General features: G+C 38.4%; 1 protein-coding gene across 5 annotated transcripts in view; it reads left to right on the forward strand.

Annotated features, from left to right (window-relative positions):
* The window catches only part of ehbp1 (EH domain binding protein 1), a 183,162-nt gene that overhangs the window by 108,491 nt on the left and 58,712 nt on the right, over positions 1–15,959 (forward strand). For all 5 annotated transcript variants that reach the window (XM_015389429.1, XM_015389428.1, XM_015389431.1 and 2 more), the window contains one exon: positions 10,219–10,369. In XM_015389429.1, the coding sequence (XP_015244915.1) occupies positions 10,219–10,369 (151 nt within the window). The remainder of the gene's footprint in view (positions 1–10,218; positions 10,370–15,959) is intronic.

A 15,959-nucleotide genomic window follows, 5' to 3' on the forward strand; every position in this document is an offset into this window, starting at 1 on the left:
ATCATTGTGATCTCTATTAACAACCATGTGCCTGTGGCCTGCCAGCTCCCAGATCAGCTTCTCTGATTGGTTGATGTGGCGCGGCGAGAAGCAGAAGCTAAATTTTTCCATTTCCAGCAGCAGCTGCGTTTGCAGCGCGTCACTCACGTCAGATCCTCAGCAGCTCATGACACGCTACACCTGCTGCTCAAAACGCACTGTGGGACCTTTTGCTGCGCCTTGATACGCGTCAACCATTGACTTTGCCTCTAAACTAGCTGCTCATGCTGCCTATGCTGCTTGCGGTCTGAACGTAGCATTAAAGCCGAAATGTAAAACATGACCTTATTTCTTTTATCTAAAAAACAAAACAAAAAAAAAGGTTGAAACTGTGCTGTAACTGCAAGGGATGAGTGATGCTACAGTAGATTCTACACCTTGGCTACACGGTTAGGAACCGGAAATATTTTCAGTTTTCTTCTTTTTCTTGTTGCTGGAAAATGTCTCGTAGCCTTTATTCAGCAAGACGGTCTACAGTGAGCTGCAACAGGTTGGGGAGGGGCAGCGTTTCTCTGCTCTCTGCTTAATGTAGCTCATTGAATGAGCTGTATACTTTTTATTATGTTTTATTTTAAACTGTGTTAGTTAGGTTATTTTTTTTCTAACTTACACCTTTTGGTACTCAGTTTGGTTAGTGGTTATAGTTCATTATTTCTTATATATAATTATTGTCATTACTCCCTTAATGGCCGAGCAGCTTTTCAGAGTTTTTTAAAACTTGACTGTGGAGAAATAAGGGTTTCAAATTCCTATGGCAAAAGTTTAGAGTAATTAGATAATTTTTTCCCCCCTTGATTGTTCTACTTTTTTTATTTAGAAAATAAAAATGATTCAAAATATGATAGTGATTGATGATGGTGTTAAATGAATTTTTTTGTTGTTGCTATAAATCATTAACGTAAATCAGATTTCCAAATATTTAAAGAATAAATGGCTTATAATCAACTAAAATGAAGTCAACTTCATTACAGTGTTGGGGTTAGGATGGTACCACCTTACTGCTGCACACGGTTGAGTTAAGATGCAAATGCAGCATTTATGGATGAATCCAACATAATAGGTTGACCAAACTTTGTTACTCATCCCTAGTTGATGGTTTTATATCATCTTAAGCCCCACTTTATGTTAACACATTACATAAATATAAAATCAAATCCAATATGATTGATTTTTATGATTTTTCATTATTAATTAGAGAGCAACAGTGAACAGATTACTCTTCCGATATATTAGCTTCCAACATTCCTCCTCTCAGCTCAGAGCTCTAGACATCAGATGAATAGTGGTGAGAACATGGTGCTACTACCAATGTGAGTTTGATTCTCTATGAACAGGTGCAGAATCAGCTCATGTTCTTCATCTCTTTCTCTCCTCTTCCTCCTTTCAACTCGTTCTGTCTCTATTTCCAGTAATTGCACCAGCTTTTTAAAGGGAAAAACCTTCCCATCTCCCTAGCCTGTCAGAAACCCACCCTACCTGTTCTACAAGAACACACCTGCTGAGTCCAAAGTTCAAGTTAGATTGTTAGCCTCAAAACATCTTTAACCAAAAAAAAAACCGACCCTTTTAATATTCAAAAGTAGTGGTGTTCATTTCGATACAGTTACTATGAGTAATCTCACAGGGGGAGGCAGGAAACAATTAAATCTATCAACAGGTTATCTCTATATGAAAATATGTCTTTACACCATGGCTGGCTAACCTTGGTTCAGGGAGTTCTAAACTGCTTAGACCATAAAATCTCTAATGCATAATCAAACATTTATGACATTTTCCAAAACTTTATATTGAGACGAGGGTAAAAATCTGAGGTTTGTAAAGAATATACTTGCAAATTAAATAATGTCTATGCTCAGAAACAGCACCATCATACTGGCCTTTTTTCAAATAATCTTATGTCATGTCTAATCCTAGCTGATTATCTTCTTTTAACTTGTCAGACATCATTAAGAAAGTGTTTGTTCATTTAATGTAAACTTTTGTTACATAAAGTCTGTCTTTCAGAACCTAAAACCCTCATATTAAACCCTTATACCAAATACACTGACACCTCACCTTTAGGTTCTGGTGTGTTTGGAAACAAGTCTCTGCTGACATACAGGTTCATTGGCTTCAACAGTCATATTTCAGGCTCGTATCGCTCTCACGCGCATACACCCAGGCCCCTATCATGGGCACGCACCCGTCCAATCATAATTATGCCGTGTCCCCGTTCTTTGATAGCCATGTACAGTGGCTCTTCTTTAATTCTTTATCAAATGCATTGATCGCTGTGGGCCTCGCATGCCCATTGATCCGCGCCCTCCGTCTGGAGGCAGCCGATAAGCTCCACACTCCTCTCCATCTGCCTCCCTGCTTTCTCCCCTATCACTTCCCCTTTTTTTGTCTTTTTTTTCCTGCCATGTTCACCTAGTTTTGACCCAAAAAATTAATGCGTTTCTTAATTTGCTGTGTTTCACATACTTTCATATACCCTCTCTGTGTGCAGATGGTTGGTCCATTTTGAAGCCTCCAGGTTTTTAAAAGTGAAAACCTCACTTCCAATAAATCCCCACTGGTTTATAAATCATTACTTACACTTTGAGATGTAATTTAAGTTAATCAGAAACACCTTGTATGTTCAATCAGTTATAGGTTTAATAACATTGCAATGATCAGCCTTACGTTCTGTAGTAAAGGTCAAAAAACATCTTCTTTCAATTGTGTCAGAGGTTCTTTACATTATTTTACACCACATAATGTATTTAGAATCTGCTTTCAAGCTTTCCTTGAATGCTTTCAATCATTTTGTTGTCCGATTACTTTAACTTAAGCATCGTTCTGTCTGGAATTAACCCAAGTTGTCTTCACCTTAGATTTGTCATTTTGACCTCATGCCTGATCTTTCATTTCAATCTATGTTCAGAAATGTGACTTGCTCAGTGCAGGTGTGTATGTGTGTGTGCATTCAGCAGCGCTTTTCCATGTGTGTGCTGGACAAGATAGAGACCTAAAGGACCTCTTGACTGTGAATTAGCCTGTCATGACAAATGTCTGGAACTGCATGAGTGGCTGCCAGACTGGCTGGCTATCTGAGAGGTTGGCAAAGCCTTTTAGATAGTGATTGTGTGTGTGTAAATGCGTCTGTGTAGCATCACTGTGTGCCCACGCCAGGTCTCTGTACATGACCAGTGGTGCGTGCCCTCCCACCCTTTCTCTGCTTGCCCAGAAAAGAGCAACAGAGGCGACAACCCGCTCCCCCTGCTCAAAAAGAGCTTCCAGAGCAGAGAGGGGTCTTTACCCGACGCCAGGCCCACAGAGGAGGCTTCTGTCTCAGCCTCGCACTCAAGCGTTGAGCCTCTCCTCCCTTGGAGGTTCCCAAACGTCAATGGAAGGCACAGAGCACAATTGTTCCTCTTGTCGCCATTTAAAAAAAGTAAAGTCTCTTCCCCTCCTGAGCCACCATTCTTAAAGCTGGGTTACCCACTGACCACCAGCTGTCAAGCTTTCTCTCCTCCTTTTTTTCCAGCTTGTGTTTTTTATTCCGCTTTGATCATGTAATGATGCAGCCGGTTGGGTTTGTACTTTCTGTGTTTTACTTTGGTTATGTCCCCGTGGCTTTTGGATGTACTATTGTGCTTTTGGCACATTAAGGCAAGTGTTTGTTTCCATCAGTTTTCAGTTTGGAGTTTGCTGGTGTGATGAGTGCCCCTTTGTCCCAGCACTGCGTCCACTAGGTGGCATTTAATCTCCACTTGGTCAAACAATTTGCTCTTCAAAAAAACTTCTGGCATATCGTGTTGCCACAGAACACTGGGTTTTAATTGGAATGACAAAGTTGGTAGCACTTGATTGACGGCAACCGGCATCAGCAGGCCTGGCAATGAGCTGAAGTTTGGGACTGTGAAAATCTATGCAATATGTGGAGCTCTGAAACACGTAAACAATAGCAGATCTACAGGCTGCAAACAACACTCAGCACCTTGTATAATCATTAAAACCCATTAAACTTTACAATATTCTGTCATTATGAAAAGAATGTATTTTTTATTTATTTTTTACTTAGAGGACTTATCATGTTTGGACTGGATTGTATTTTTACGTATCTGATAAACAAGGCAAAATAGAAATCCTACAATTTAGCTTCTAATCTCTATTCAGCCAAGAAAAAATACTGCACAAATTGATAAAATCCATACTCCGATTAAATTAACAAAAGGTGCACATAAAAAGAAAATCAACAGAGTAGAGAAACACCTATGGAGAGGATAAAAACTGCAAATAGTAGCTAAAACTGCAAACTAAAGGATTTTACTAAAATATGATGCGTTATAGGCATGTTTGTAAACACTTGGGGCTTGTTAGAGAAGCTGAGAAGGAAGTCTGACAGCAGTTGGATGGAAGGATCTGCTATAGCATTACTTTGTGCACCTATGGTAAATTGATGCTCATTTGGAAACATCCGATATGAAAGCAGGGTTCTTATTAGCATATTTTTGTTGAAGAAGACCTTTGTTTTTGTTTTTTTTTTACTTTTTGTTCAACCCATATCTCCTGTCTTTATTCGGCTCGATAATTCAGAGAACTCTATTTTCTTTTGATGTGGCCTTCATGTTGGGAGGTGATGTCAGTATCTCCTCTTATTTTGCAAACTATCAAGAAGGACTCAGTCAGGCATTGTTCTGATCCAGCAGCTGCTGCGGTAATGCAGCTACACACTGGTGCAGCATTGCTGGTGTTCCATCAACCATCAGTCAGTTCATTTTGACAGTTTGAGAATCCTTCCGATCTGGATACTCCACTCTTAAATGCATAGGTCGCTCTCTGTCTGGTGGCAGTATGGAGGCATGTGTTCATTAATGTGTTAAAAAATGCTTTATCAGCTGTTGGGCTCATTAAATTCAGTGTATTAGTCTAATTTTAGCGTCATCTTGATTTCTTTAAGCATAATGAGCGGTTGTTTTTGAAAAGTACTGGACAGAAGGGAGCAAGCCCACATGTCAAACAGCCAATACACTCACAAAAAATGAGTTTAGCGGCACAAATATCAGCCTAGTGGGGATAAATTTCAGCATAACGGAAATACTCTGGCTAGAACCCGGCAGGAGTTTGATGGAAACAGCAGAATATGAATTAAGTTTTTGAATTTGGTTTTAAAAAAAAGGTGATGACTTTTTTTTTAAAAGAGTAAATGGATAAACGAGGAGATGAAAACACACTTGTCTAATAATTTCTGATGTGGAGAATATTTACTTCATATGACTAATCAGCTGTTTCTGCTGCCTCCATCCTGAATGGGGGCAATAGAATAGATAAAACTAAATGCCATAATAAAGCAACCTTGCTCAATAGGAGCACATTCATTAAAACCTCACTGTATTGATGTGTGGTCTTCATTTGCTGCTATCTCTACGTCCTGCTTACAGCTAAGCATAGCATAAACATATGATGACATCACGCTTTGCATTGGCTAGTACTTTGGTTCCGATGGAGGCCTCTAATTTGCACTCTCTTTTTTTTATTAATTTGTAAAAAGTTGCTTATAATTAACAGTTAAATGGAAACTAGAGCTCTCCTTCATCTGTCCTTTGGGACACATTTTCCAACAATTTTTTTTTTCATTATTTTCTCTTTTAACAGCCCTTCTGTCAACTTCTGCTCTGTATTGAAATGTTTCCCAATGCAGAGAAGATAACTTAAGTTCCCCTCGGTTTCATGTGATAAGCCACCTCAGAAGCCTGCATGCTAAGTGTGTGAGGGATTGCTGTCCACTCAATGAGTCGAAGCAATCAGCTGGTTTTGCTACTTTGAAAAAATCTGACTTGATGAATTAGTTGAACTGTGCCCTGAGTTGACGTACTGTAAAAATACTAAATAAACTTCATTGAATTGAATAGAGTGGTAAATATTTGAGACATGGAAGGAAATGATGCATGGATATAAAAGTCTTAAATAAGGATAGAAAAATTGTGGCAGTATTTGTTGCAGATCTAAGCCGACAATGAACCTCTAAACAACTTTATCCCGGTCCTGATGTATAACTTGGTCTTAATAATACTGTTTGCTCAATAATGTTGTTTTACAAACTCTAGACTCTAGAACAGCTTAATTGATGAACAGGTTATATTAAAAGACAAATTTGGTGAGTTTTTCTAGACCACTGATGGTGCTATATTTTATTTATGGGAATATGAGTTAAAATCTCTGTATTATTCTTCTTTATTATAACAACTTTACAGCATTGCTAGTAGTTAAAATCCCATTTAAATGTGTTTTTTTATTTGTGGTTCTATTATTAAATTGTTTGAATTCTTTAACAAGCTACTGCGTATTTTCTGCCCAAAAAATGACTACGTCATCATAAATCCCCCTACCACTCTCTCCCAGTGACATGCATTCTTCCCCCTCCTGCCGGAGCCATACACTGTTCAGATTCCATAGTGTTAATCCTCGCCCCTGGACAGACAAACTCAATTTCCCCGTTTTCCATCCCTAAAATTGGCCAACACCAATAATGCAGTGGGATGTTTTGGATTGTGTTGCTTCCAGAGCTTATATGTACACAGATACTGTGACATCAGAGTGGGAGTTGCATCTGTAAAGGCCAGATTGGATATCTGAAGCAGGCCGTAGCCAGAAGGCCACATGTTACATTACTGTTATCATCTTACATTATGCAAACAGGAACATTCCTGCTTCCGAAGGACATGAATAAGAAGAAAGTAGGAAAGAAGCAAAGGACTGCTAGAACAAAACCAAGCAGCATAAAGACACCTTTTATCCCATTTGTTAGGTTTATAACTTTGAATAATTTTAGGAAAAGCCTAAAAAGTGACTCCCAAGAACTTTTACCAGCTTGTAGCTTTTTTGCAATCTCATTGAATGCAAATTTTGATTCTATAAGGAAGAAACCAAATGACTTTTAGCTTTTATGTTGGAGGATTAAATTTAAAAAAAGTCCTGTTTTATATCACTACTTTTCTGGAGATTTAGTATCAACAGCCTTTCCTCCCGCCACTCCTGTCCTCGCTCTTTATCTCCCTCTCTGTCTCTTGCTTTCCCCCCGACTGTCTTTCTTTTTATCAGTCTCTCTCAAAGGTGCGTTCCCTTCTCCCCGTGGCCATCCCCCTAGGCGCTCTCTCTCTCAGCACACACTCGCAGAGTGCATTAGGGCTGCTGTCATTTACAATACAGCCCCATTGTTCCGTCCAAACAATAGCTACAAACAAACAATTGACATGGAAATGGAGAGATGTAGCTCATTAGCGGGTGCTGCATGTTTTGTTAATGGATAAATGGGCGGCTTCAATAGGCCTGCCCTAAAACCCTGCTTCAATATGGAGAAGCCTGATTAACAGGAAACCACAGGGAGGAAAGCGGTGACAGAGAAGCGCAGCTTCACTCTCCCCTGGGTCGTATGCGGTGAGCTCCGTTTGACACTGGAGTTGTTGCTTTAGTGCACCTTAATGTTTGGAAGTGGGAGTTTGTACAATTTGTTTCTGTGGTGAAAGTTAGAAATCCCGTCATTCATCTTTACAAGAACAAATTCTAAATCACCCTTTCGAGTCACGATTTGCCCATATGATTTCACACATTCCTGTTCCCTTGAATAGGAATGTTTCCTCATACCTTTGCCTCTTTTGCATCAAATCTCATTCTTTTTTAATCCTTTTATCTTTTCCACCTGTTGTTAAAACTCAACTTTAAAACTTAACATGTAGTCCTGGACATTTGTTTGTCTCCCTGGTTACTCTAACTAATAGACCGCAGTGAGTGGATGCCTGTGTGATGGTTGAGCCGTCATCAGGTAAGTGGCTGATGGCGGCGGCTCTGTTGATGTGCGTCTCTGTGTACATGTGTGTCTATAATGGCCTGCACTATCAGTGAGATCATATTGAAACCACCTGAAAATGGCAGTTCTGCCATTACTCTGATGGTGACGGCTCAATACTGTGTCTGTCTACTGCCAAGATGAGGCTATGCCTGTGTGCTCTTACCTGTAAAATGCTTGAAGATGTGTACATGTATTTTCATAAAACTTTTTGGCTTCATTTCTAGGAGTTAAAAAAATGTGTATGTGTGTATATATATATATATATATATATATATATATATATATATATATATACACACACACACATATACACACACACACATACATAAAGTGCCGTGGCAAAGTATTCACCTCACTTGAACCTTTTAACCTTTTGCAGCATTTCAGGCTTCAGACATTAAGATATATATTTTTTTTTTTTTGTGAAGAATCAACAACAAATGGTACACAATCATGAAGTGGAGTGAAATGTATGGGGTATTTTCAACTTTTTAAACTTTATTCAGCCCCCTCCATTTAATACATTGTAGCGCCACCTTTTTCGGCAATTATAGTTGCAAGTCGCCTGGGGTATGTCGCTATCAGTTTTGCACATGGAGAGACTGAAATTTTTTGCCCATTATTCTTTGCAAGACAGCTGGAGCTCATTGAGGCTGGATGGAGAGCGTTTGGGTTCCTTTCACAGATTCACGATGGGATTCAGGTCTGGACTGACTAGGCCATTCTAACACCTGGATATGTTTATTTGTGAACCTTTCCATTGTAGATTTAGCTTTATAATTTTGATCATTGTCTTGTTGGAAGATAAATCTCGGTCCCAGTCTCAGGTCTTTTGCAGACTCCAACAGGTTTTTCTTCTTCCATCTTCACTGTCCCTGCTGAAGAAAAGGAGGCCCTTAACCTTGATCCTGTGTCCACCATGTTTGATTGTTCGATTGTGAGCTGTTTTGCTTTTACACCAAACATAATGTTTTGCATTGTTGCCAGAAAGTTCAATTTTGGTTTCATCTGACCAGAGCTTCTTCATTAGACCATTCAGAGATCCTCTCTGAACTTCTGCAGTTTGATGCACTGAGGGTAGAGCAGACGATTCATTTTGCACGCCCCACTCTTCAGTTTTTTATTTGATAATAAAGTTTAAAATATTCATCAAATTTCTTTCCACTTCATAATAGTGTCCTACTTGCTCATTCTTCACAAAAAAAATAAAAAAATTTATATCTTTATGTTTGAAGCCTGAAATGTGGCAAATGGTGGAAAAATTCAAAGGGGCCAAATACTTCACAAAGCAATGTTTATATATATATATATATATATATATATATATATATATATATATACACACCTCAGGGTATTAATACTTTTGAAAACCCTATAATAAATATATAGGTTTTGTTTCCAGATATGAACTTAAACACAAACCTGTGTTAGGAGACTAGGAACTAATATAAATGCTTATACGGAAAGTATTTAAAATATTTTAATATTTTCCTTTGCATTTCAGGTTCATTTCAAACATTAGGGTTTTTAAACAGGATTCCTATTAAATCTGGAAAAAAAAACATTTTATTTCAGCAACACTCTAGGCGATAGCTTCAGCCTAATATTCCTTTTGGTGCAGAATCCTTTCATCGGCATCGAAACGTAAAAAAGTAAATATTTATATTTTTTTTGTACCCATCAAAATTGACAAAACAATTATTTATACCTTTTTTAGCAACATTAATACTTTTATTCTGCAGGGTTGCATTCTTTTTCTAAAAAAAATATTTTTGATGAATAATTTCTAACAGCAACCTTTAGAAAAGTGGGGACAATGGAAAGAAATCTAAGGAAAAAAGTTGTTAAAACTTTATCTAATCTGTGGATTTATCCGACATTTTTGTGCCAACATTGTACATAGAAATAAAACCTTGATAAGCAGCAAATTTGAGACTCCTCTATGCGGGTGACATTCCAGTGGTTTAGCCACCTGTCTCTCTGTGCTCATTGCTGTACTGTTAGATGTGTCTCCCTGTTATTTTTTAACCCTCTCTTTTCATTCCTGTAAAGCAAACATGGTGATATGTCCTACCTTACTCACCTGTGTCTACAAATCTTTTAAACATTGTCAGATTTTGGTGAGACAGAGCAGAGGTTCTCCCTCTACACCTGTTCACTTTTACCCACCTCTCATGTATGTTGATCTTTGAGGAAAATAAGAGTCATCCCTTCCTGATATTCCTGCTTTGCCAAAACAGAGCTAGGAATCTACTGGATGTTTTCCCTGTAGTTTTGTTTTGTTGTTGTTGTTGTTGCTCAGATGTTCTGTTTTTGTTAAAAACAGTTTTTTGTAGAAATTGGAGCTCCTGTTCTCTTATGTGCAGGAGCGGGATGCAGAGCGACGGAGACAACTACGAGAACGAGCCAGGCAGCTTATAGCCGAGGCTCGATCCGGAGTCAAGATATCCGACATGAGTCTCCTGGATCCGACCAACATGGAGCGAAGCAAAGGAAGCAAGGCTGGATCTGCAGGAGGTCAGGACACATATATTATATCCATTCATTTAGTCACTTTAGTGTTAGAAAAATCCAAGAATCATTTAAACGCTCTGCAAGCAACTCCAACTAACAATCAGGTCTACTTATTTACTATAAAATTAAATGTCACAGTTGTATGGGTTTTGACTTAAACTTTCTACATTCACTCTCACATTTCCATTATTCTCTCTAAAGGGGTTCAGCTTAATCCTCAGCAAAAAACAAAATGTCATTTGACAACAGCCGTGGGTCTAAAAAACCGCCGCCCCCCTATTACGAGAAGCGGTTCATCTTGCGACTCGTCCGTCGTCTCTTTCGGTCAGTAATTATTAATCAACGCTGCATATTGTGGCTCCAAATTATGTTCCAAACACCATCCACTTCTAATAACATCTTGCAGCGGTAGCAAACACTGCCTATGTGCATTCCCCACTGCTTTCCATTTCCCTGAAATTGGGGCTATTATCACAATGACCATTATTAGGCCTCACAAGTCATTTGTTTCAGATTCCTCTGTAATATACAGACTGCTCTTTGCTGTTTTGTTTTAGAGGATCAAGTGCTCTGAATGCAAATGACAGAAGTTCATGATGTTTAGAAAGGAAGGAAAGGAATTTAACTAAATGTTAGGGCTGCAAAAATAAAATAAAACAGAAGAGTGTTGGTGATCGTAGGAGGAAAGGATAGATTAGAGCTTCACTATGTTAAAAATCAAAATAAGAGGAGATTCGTAGATCACCTGGTTATGCCTCATTGTGTCCTTATTGAGCAGATTTTGCTAAAAAATGAGATGATTCGTGTTTTTAGTTTAGACATTTACAGACAAATTTCAGGAGGTATCTTTTCATTTTGATTTATTAGATTAAGAGTGAACATTTTATTATTATTATTATTATTATTATTGAGCTAAAAACAAGCCACTTTGGTGTGCATGTTAGGAGATGGAGACTTGAGCTGGTGATGGTCATATCTCATCTTTCTCAGGTTGCCGGATTAAAGATCAGATTGTTGACTGCACCTCTTTTTCAGCTTCAAACTGAGCTTTCAACCACAGCTCTACAATTTATACCAATTCATTCCCCATTTTAACCCAACGCTAGGGAGGCCTTTACACGGGTTTAACTATTTCCTGTTATGAAACAGGTTGGGTTTGGAAATATTGGAAACTAAAAGTATTTCTTTTCTGATTCCCAAGGAGAGATGAAGATGATGGGGAGTCAAAAAATCCAACAAAAGCAGCTTTAGCAGCAGACCAACACACTTGGCCTGTGGCCTTCATGTTAGCCAGCAAAATTTGGCCGGTTTGTGGGAAATCAAAAGATTAGAGGTCTAACTGAACAATGGGGTTTTCACACAGAGGTGTATTGTGCATCATCGATGGTTCTAGGCTGGGGCCGAAAGGGACCAACTCTCCTGCAGAACTGATCCTGGCCCCTGTTATGGCTCCAGTAGCTGATATATAACACTTAATTTCTGAAAATGATAATACTGTAGAACGGAAACTGCAATTGATTGGACCAATTAAATGTGCTTTACGTTTACAGTTTTACTTGCTGTCTAAAACCTGCAGCTCCAGAGCTACAAGTGGCTCTTTGGCTCTTTATACTATTATTTTTCTGTGTGTTTATTTTTTTCAATCGCTGGTACTGCTGTTAAAATCGGTGTATAACCAGCACTGCTGAATGTTTCTAGTAGAGATCAACCAAAACAGCTTGTTTTGTAAAGAAAGATACCATCTAAATGACCCCGATATGTACTAACATGTTTTTGTTTTGTTTTTCGAGGGAGGTACAGATTTTTGAAGCATATATATTTTTTTCTCTATTCACAGGATTAAACAAACAAAAAATATAAACAAAGGACACATTCATTAACAAATCAAACTAAACATTCAACACATGCACATATTGGCTGAAGAGGGGAAAAAAACTTAATATTGTCTAGTTAACTGATCACGATGCAGACTGCCCTGTTCCCTAATAAAATGTCAACTCTAGATAGTTTTAGCTTGATGAACAATAGATATATCTAATGTTACATTGCCATCACACAGAGACTCTATACCACACACAGTGTAACGTCGCCTCTGCAAAGCTTTAGAGAGCAGAAAGTGGCCTAAAATCAGTGCATTCTCAAATTCTTTCTTTATTTCATTTCTTACTGTTTTCTGGAGCTTCTTTATTTGATCTGTACTTTGAGTTTATATGTTTCTTTAATCTTTCAACTAAGGGATTTAAAAGCCTTTTGTTAAAGTTATTGTCACAAAAATCTTCAAGCAACTTTCAATAAATAAGAATTAAGCAAAAGCACCAGAATCAAAGCTAATCAACTCTTATGAAGAAGTAGAAAAACAGCAGGATAAAGACTGCAAGACAAACTGAAGATAAGACTTGATTTATTTGCTCCTTCAGCTTTTCTGTACAGGACTAATTGTTGATCTCATTAAAAATGGAGTCGGAGGAAAGAAGGGAACCAAAGAGGAGGAGGAAGGAGAAATGCTGTGGGCTGTGATACACAAGGCCTGCCGAGCAGAACGGCTAATCCTAGCCCCCCCACTCTCTCCATCTCTCTGCCGCTCTCCCCTCATCACCATTCACGGTCCTTTAAATGCAGCTCGGCCTGCCCCCTCCAAGAGTCTGCCCGCAAAGAAACTTTCCAAACTCCATCACCATGGCCCCCCTGTTAATTAGGCTTCAGCCAGCCACGCAGGGATGGCGCTTGCTAGCACGCTTCGCATCGCGGCTAGCAAATTAGAAAAGGAAAATCAGGAAATACCGTTATTTTGACTCCCTCTCCTTCTCTCTTTGTTCTCTGTCTTTCTCTCCTCCAAGTAATAAATAGCAGAGGAGGGAGCTTGCAACGTCTGACACTGTTTACTGATTGTTTTGTTTTAATCCATGGTGGGTTATCCATGCAGCTAGAGCCGCGCAGGTCTCCATTTGACTTTCACCTAACATGCTTTTTGTTTTGTTCCTAATGTGGAGACACCATTGTTTCCTCTGAACCCCTCAGGAGACTTAATGGAATATGTGCTTTCATGTTTTTCGAGGTTTTTGTTTGCCTCACCTCTTTTATCTGGAACAAGAAAGGCGAGCAAAAGATCTTTGAATGAGGGAGAAATTATACAGAGTTCTCATTTTCACATTGTGTGCCGGAGTTATTTTTCCGCCACACCACACAAACCCTCTCAGACACCAGCTACAAACTTGAGTCTCTCCTATGCTAGGCTGTACCACCTTATGCCGTCACCAGCTCTTTATATTTCCATGCTCTATAGATGACAGTTTTTTTATCGGAACTAGAAATTCCTGAAAATTCTTGACATTTAGTTTGGAAAGGGTTTAAATCTTGACAAAGAGTTCCTAAAGGCTTGGATCTTTGAACTGTTTATGAACAAACTGTCTTGATAAAAAGGTTTGCTCTTTAAATCACAGTTATATGACTTGCTGAACTCTTGCTAAATAGTTCAGAGATGGAAGTTCTGATGACTTAGAGCTGAAGTAAAGGACCAGTAAAAGCAAAGCTGTGAAATAAACCACAAGAGCTGTAAATGACGAAGGTACCCTCTTAAAGAAGATTATTTGATCCGAAAACAGCCAGTGGAAACCACTGATGGAGGCAAGGGGTGCAACATTTGATATAAATACTTAATATGAGTTCAATATCAACCCACACAGCAAAACATTCTGCTAAATCTCCTTATATAGAGCAAAACAATCCTTACATAGAGCTATAGAGCATGTCCGTCATCTTTAATCTCAGTCTCTATCTCTAAACAAAAATGTTGACAGCTTAACTCTTATTTAACGAATTCAGGGAGACCCAAACATTTAGTGTGATTTAGTTAAGGCCAGAACACACCGAATCCGATTTAGCGTCCGATCAGACAGAAAATTGTGTCAGACGAGGTTGTGGCGTTTAGCGCCCATTGAAAGTCAATGGGGATAAACACACCCGACACGACTTGATGCAAGGGAGCTAACTGAGATGGATCCTAGATTTATTTTAGTCGAACTATTTAGCAATTTCATGGGTCTGATAGGAAGAAAGACGCAGTTACCAAGTAAAACACATTCACTTTGAGGGAAAATATAAAATAAAATCTGTTAATCGCATGAGAAAACAGTCAGTTTTGGAGTTGCACAGAGCATATATAGCAAGCAGGACAGACTGATGCAAAAACAATTAATGAAAATAAAAAACATATAATACTTTACCCATGATGGGAATTCAGGAGGACAGAACAGCCTTGACGTAATGAGCCTTTTTGAGCCTCGCAAAAACAAGGGACAGAAAAGGAAGTTTATCAATTTCATCAAAAAATGAATATCTTCAGGTGGAGAAAAAAACAGATATAGTAAAATAGTGATCCTGTTTGAGCCTGACAAAAAAAAAAACAATGTAACGAGGCACAGACAGAGCAGGTACGTGCTGCGTATCTTTCTCACCTCTTTATGAAAAAAAGAAAGAAAAAATTAGATAAACTTCCCAGACCTTTCTCTGAGAATCACCTCTGTGCCTCAGTCAGCATATAAACCTCCCTACGGCATTTATTGCCGTGTTCTGCTTTTCTTTAGACGTAGATCTCATTATGTTTTTAATAAAGGCATGTGAACATTCTTTGTTCTGGTTTGAGATGCTGCACGGACTTGCTTTATAGTATGTGCCGATGTTTTTAAAGAAATTTTTCAATAAATTACCATTATCTGTCCCAATTAAAAGTGGGAAGAAGTTTTGATTTGTTTAGGCTATAGCACAGAGACAGAATTAAAAAAAATATATGCAGATCTGCTCACCCTACCTAGTCATAGCCTCTCTTTACGCAGTCAGTGTGACTTGAAAAATCAGAACGTAGATTAAAAAGTTGTACGCAACCGGTGTTGAGGACTTTCAAGCAGCAAGTTACTGAACTTTATTCTGAATTTTCTATCCATTTTCTGTTCCAGCTGTTAATTCAACAGCACCTTGATCTAACAAAGAGCTCTCTGACTGTTTTCCTTTTGAACAAATAACAAATGAATCCAGTGTGCCGTGAAAAAACAGGTTTGAATAACAGCTGACTGATTGCACAAAACAGCTATGCCAAGTCTGGAGAACTAAAATTTGTTCCTACCTGAGACATTAGAAATTGGAGAAAAATTAGATCAGACGTAGGAGGAAAATGGTGAATGCAAAGTTTTATCCTAAATGTTTGTAGGAACACTTCTTGAGTGATGCCTGATGTGAGCACATTTGGAGACGATGCTTCAAGCATTGACGAGTGAGAATAGCTAAAACCCAGAGAAAAACACAACAAGCCATCTGTACAGCACAGATTTACTCTGATCACTTTATTTGCAGGGAGGACTTTTTCAAATGTTTCCTAAAAGTGGATCTAGTATTAAAAATGCTAATCCATGCCCCTATAAACTTTGGAAAGTAAAACCAGAAACAGCTCATTATTAGATCTGAATGCACGTTTGTTACATTCTTTTAAAAATCTTCACATTGTGTTAAATTTACATTCATTTTAAGTTTGACTCAATAAATGGAGACCATATATGCGTTTAAAATGAGTCAAACAGTATTTAGATAAAAAAAACCACCA

Source organism: Cyprinodon variegatus, unplaced genomic scaffold (genome assembly GCF_000732505.1).
Source record: "Cyprinodon variegatus isolate N-32 unplaced genomic scaffold, C_variegatus-1.0 Scaffold458, whole genome shotgun sequence".
In the NCBI taxonomy this organism is placed as follows: domain Eukaryota; kingdom Metazoa; phylum Chordata; class Actinopteri; order Cyprinodontiformes; family Cyprinodontidae; genus Cyprinodon; species Cyprinodon variegatus.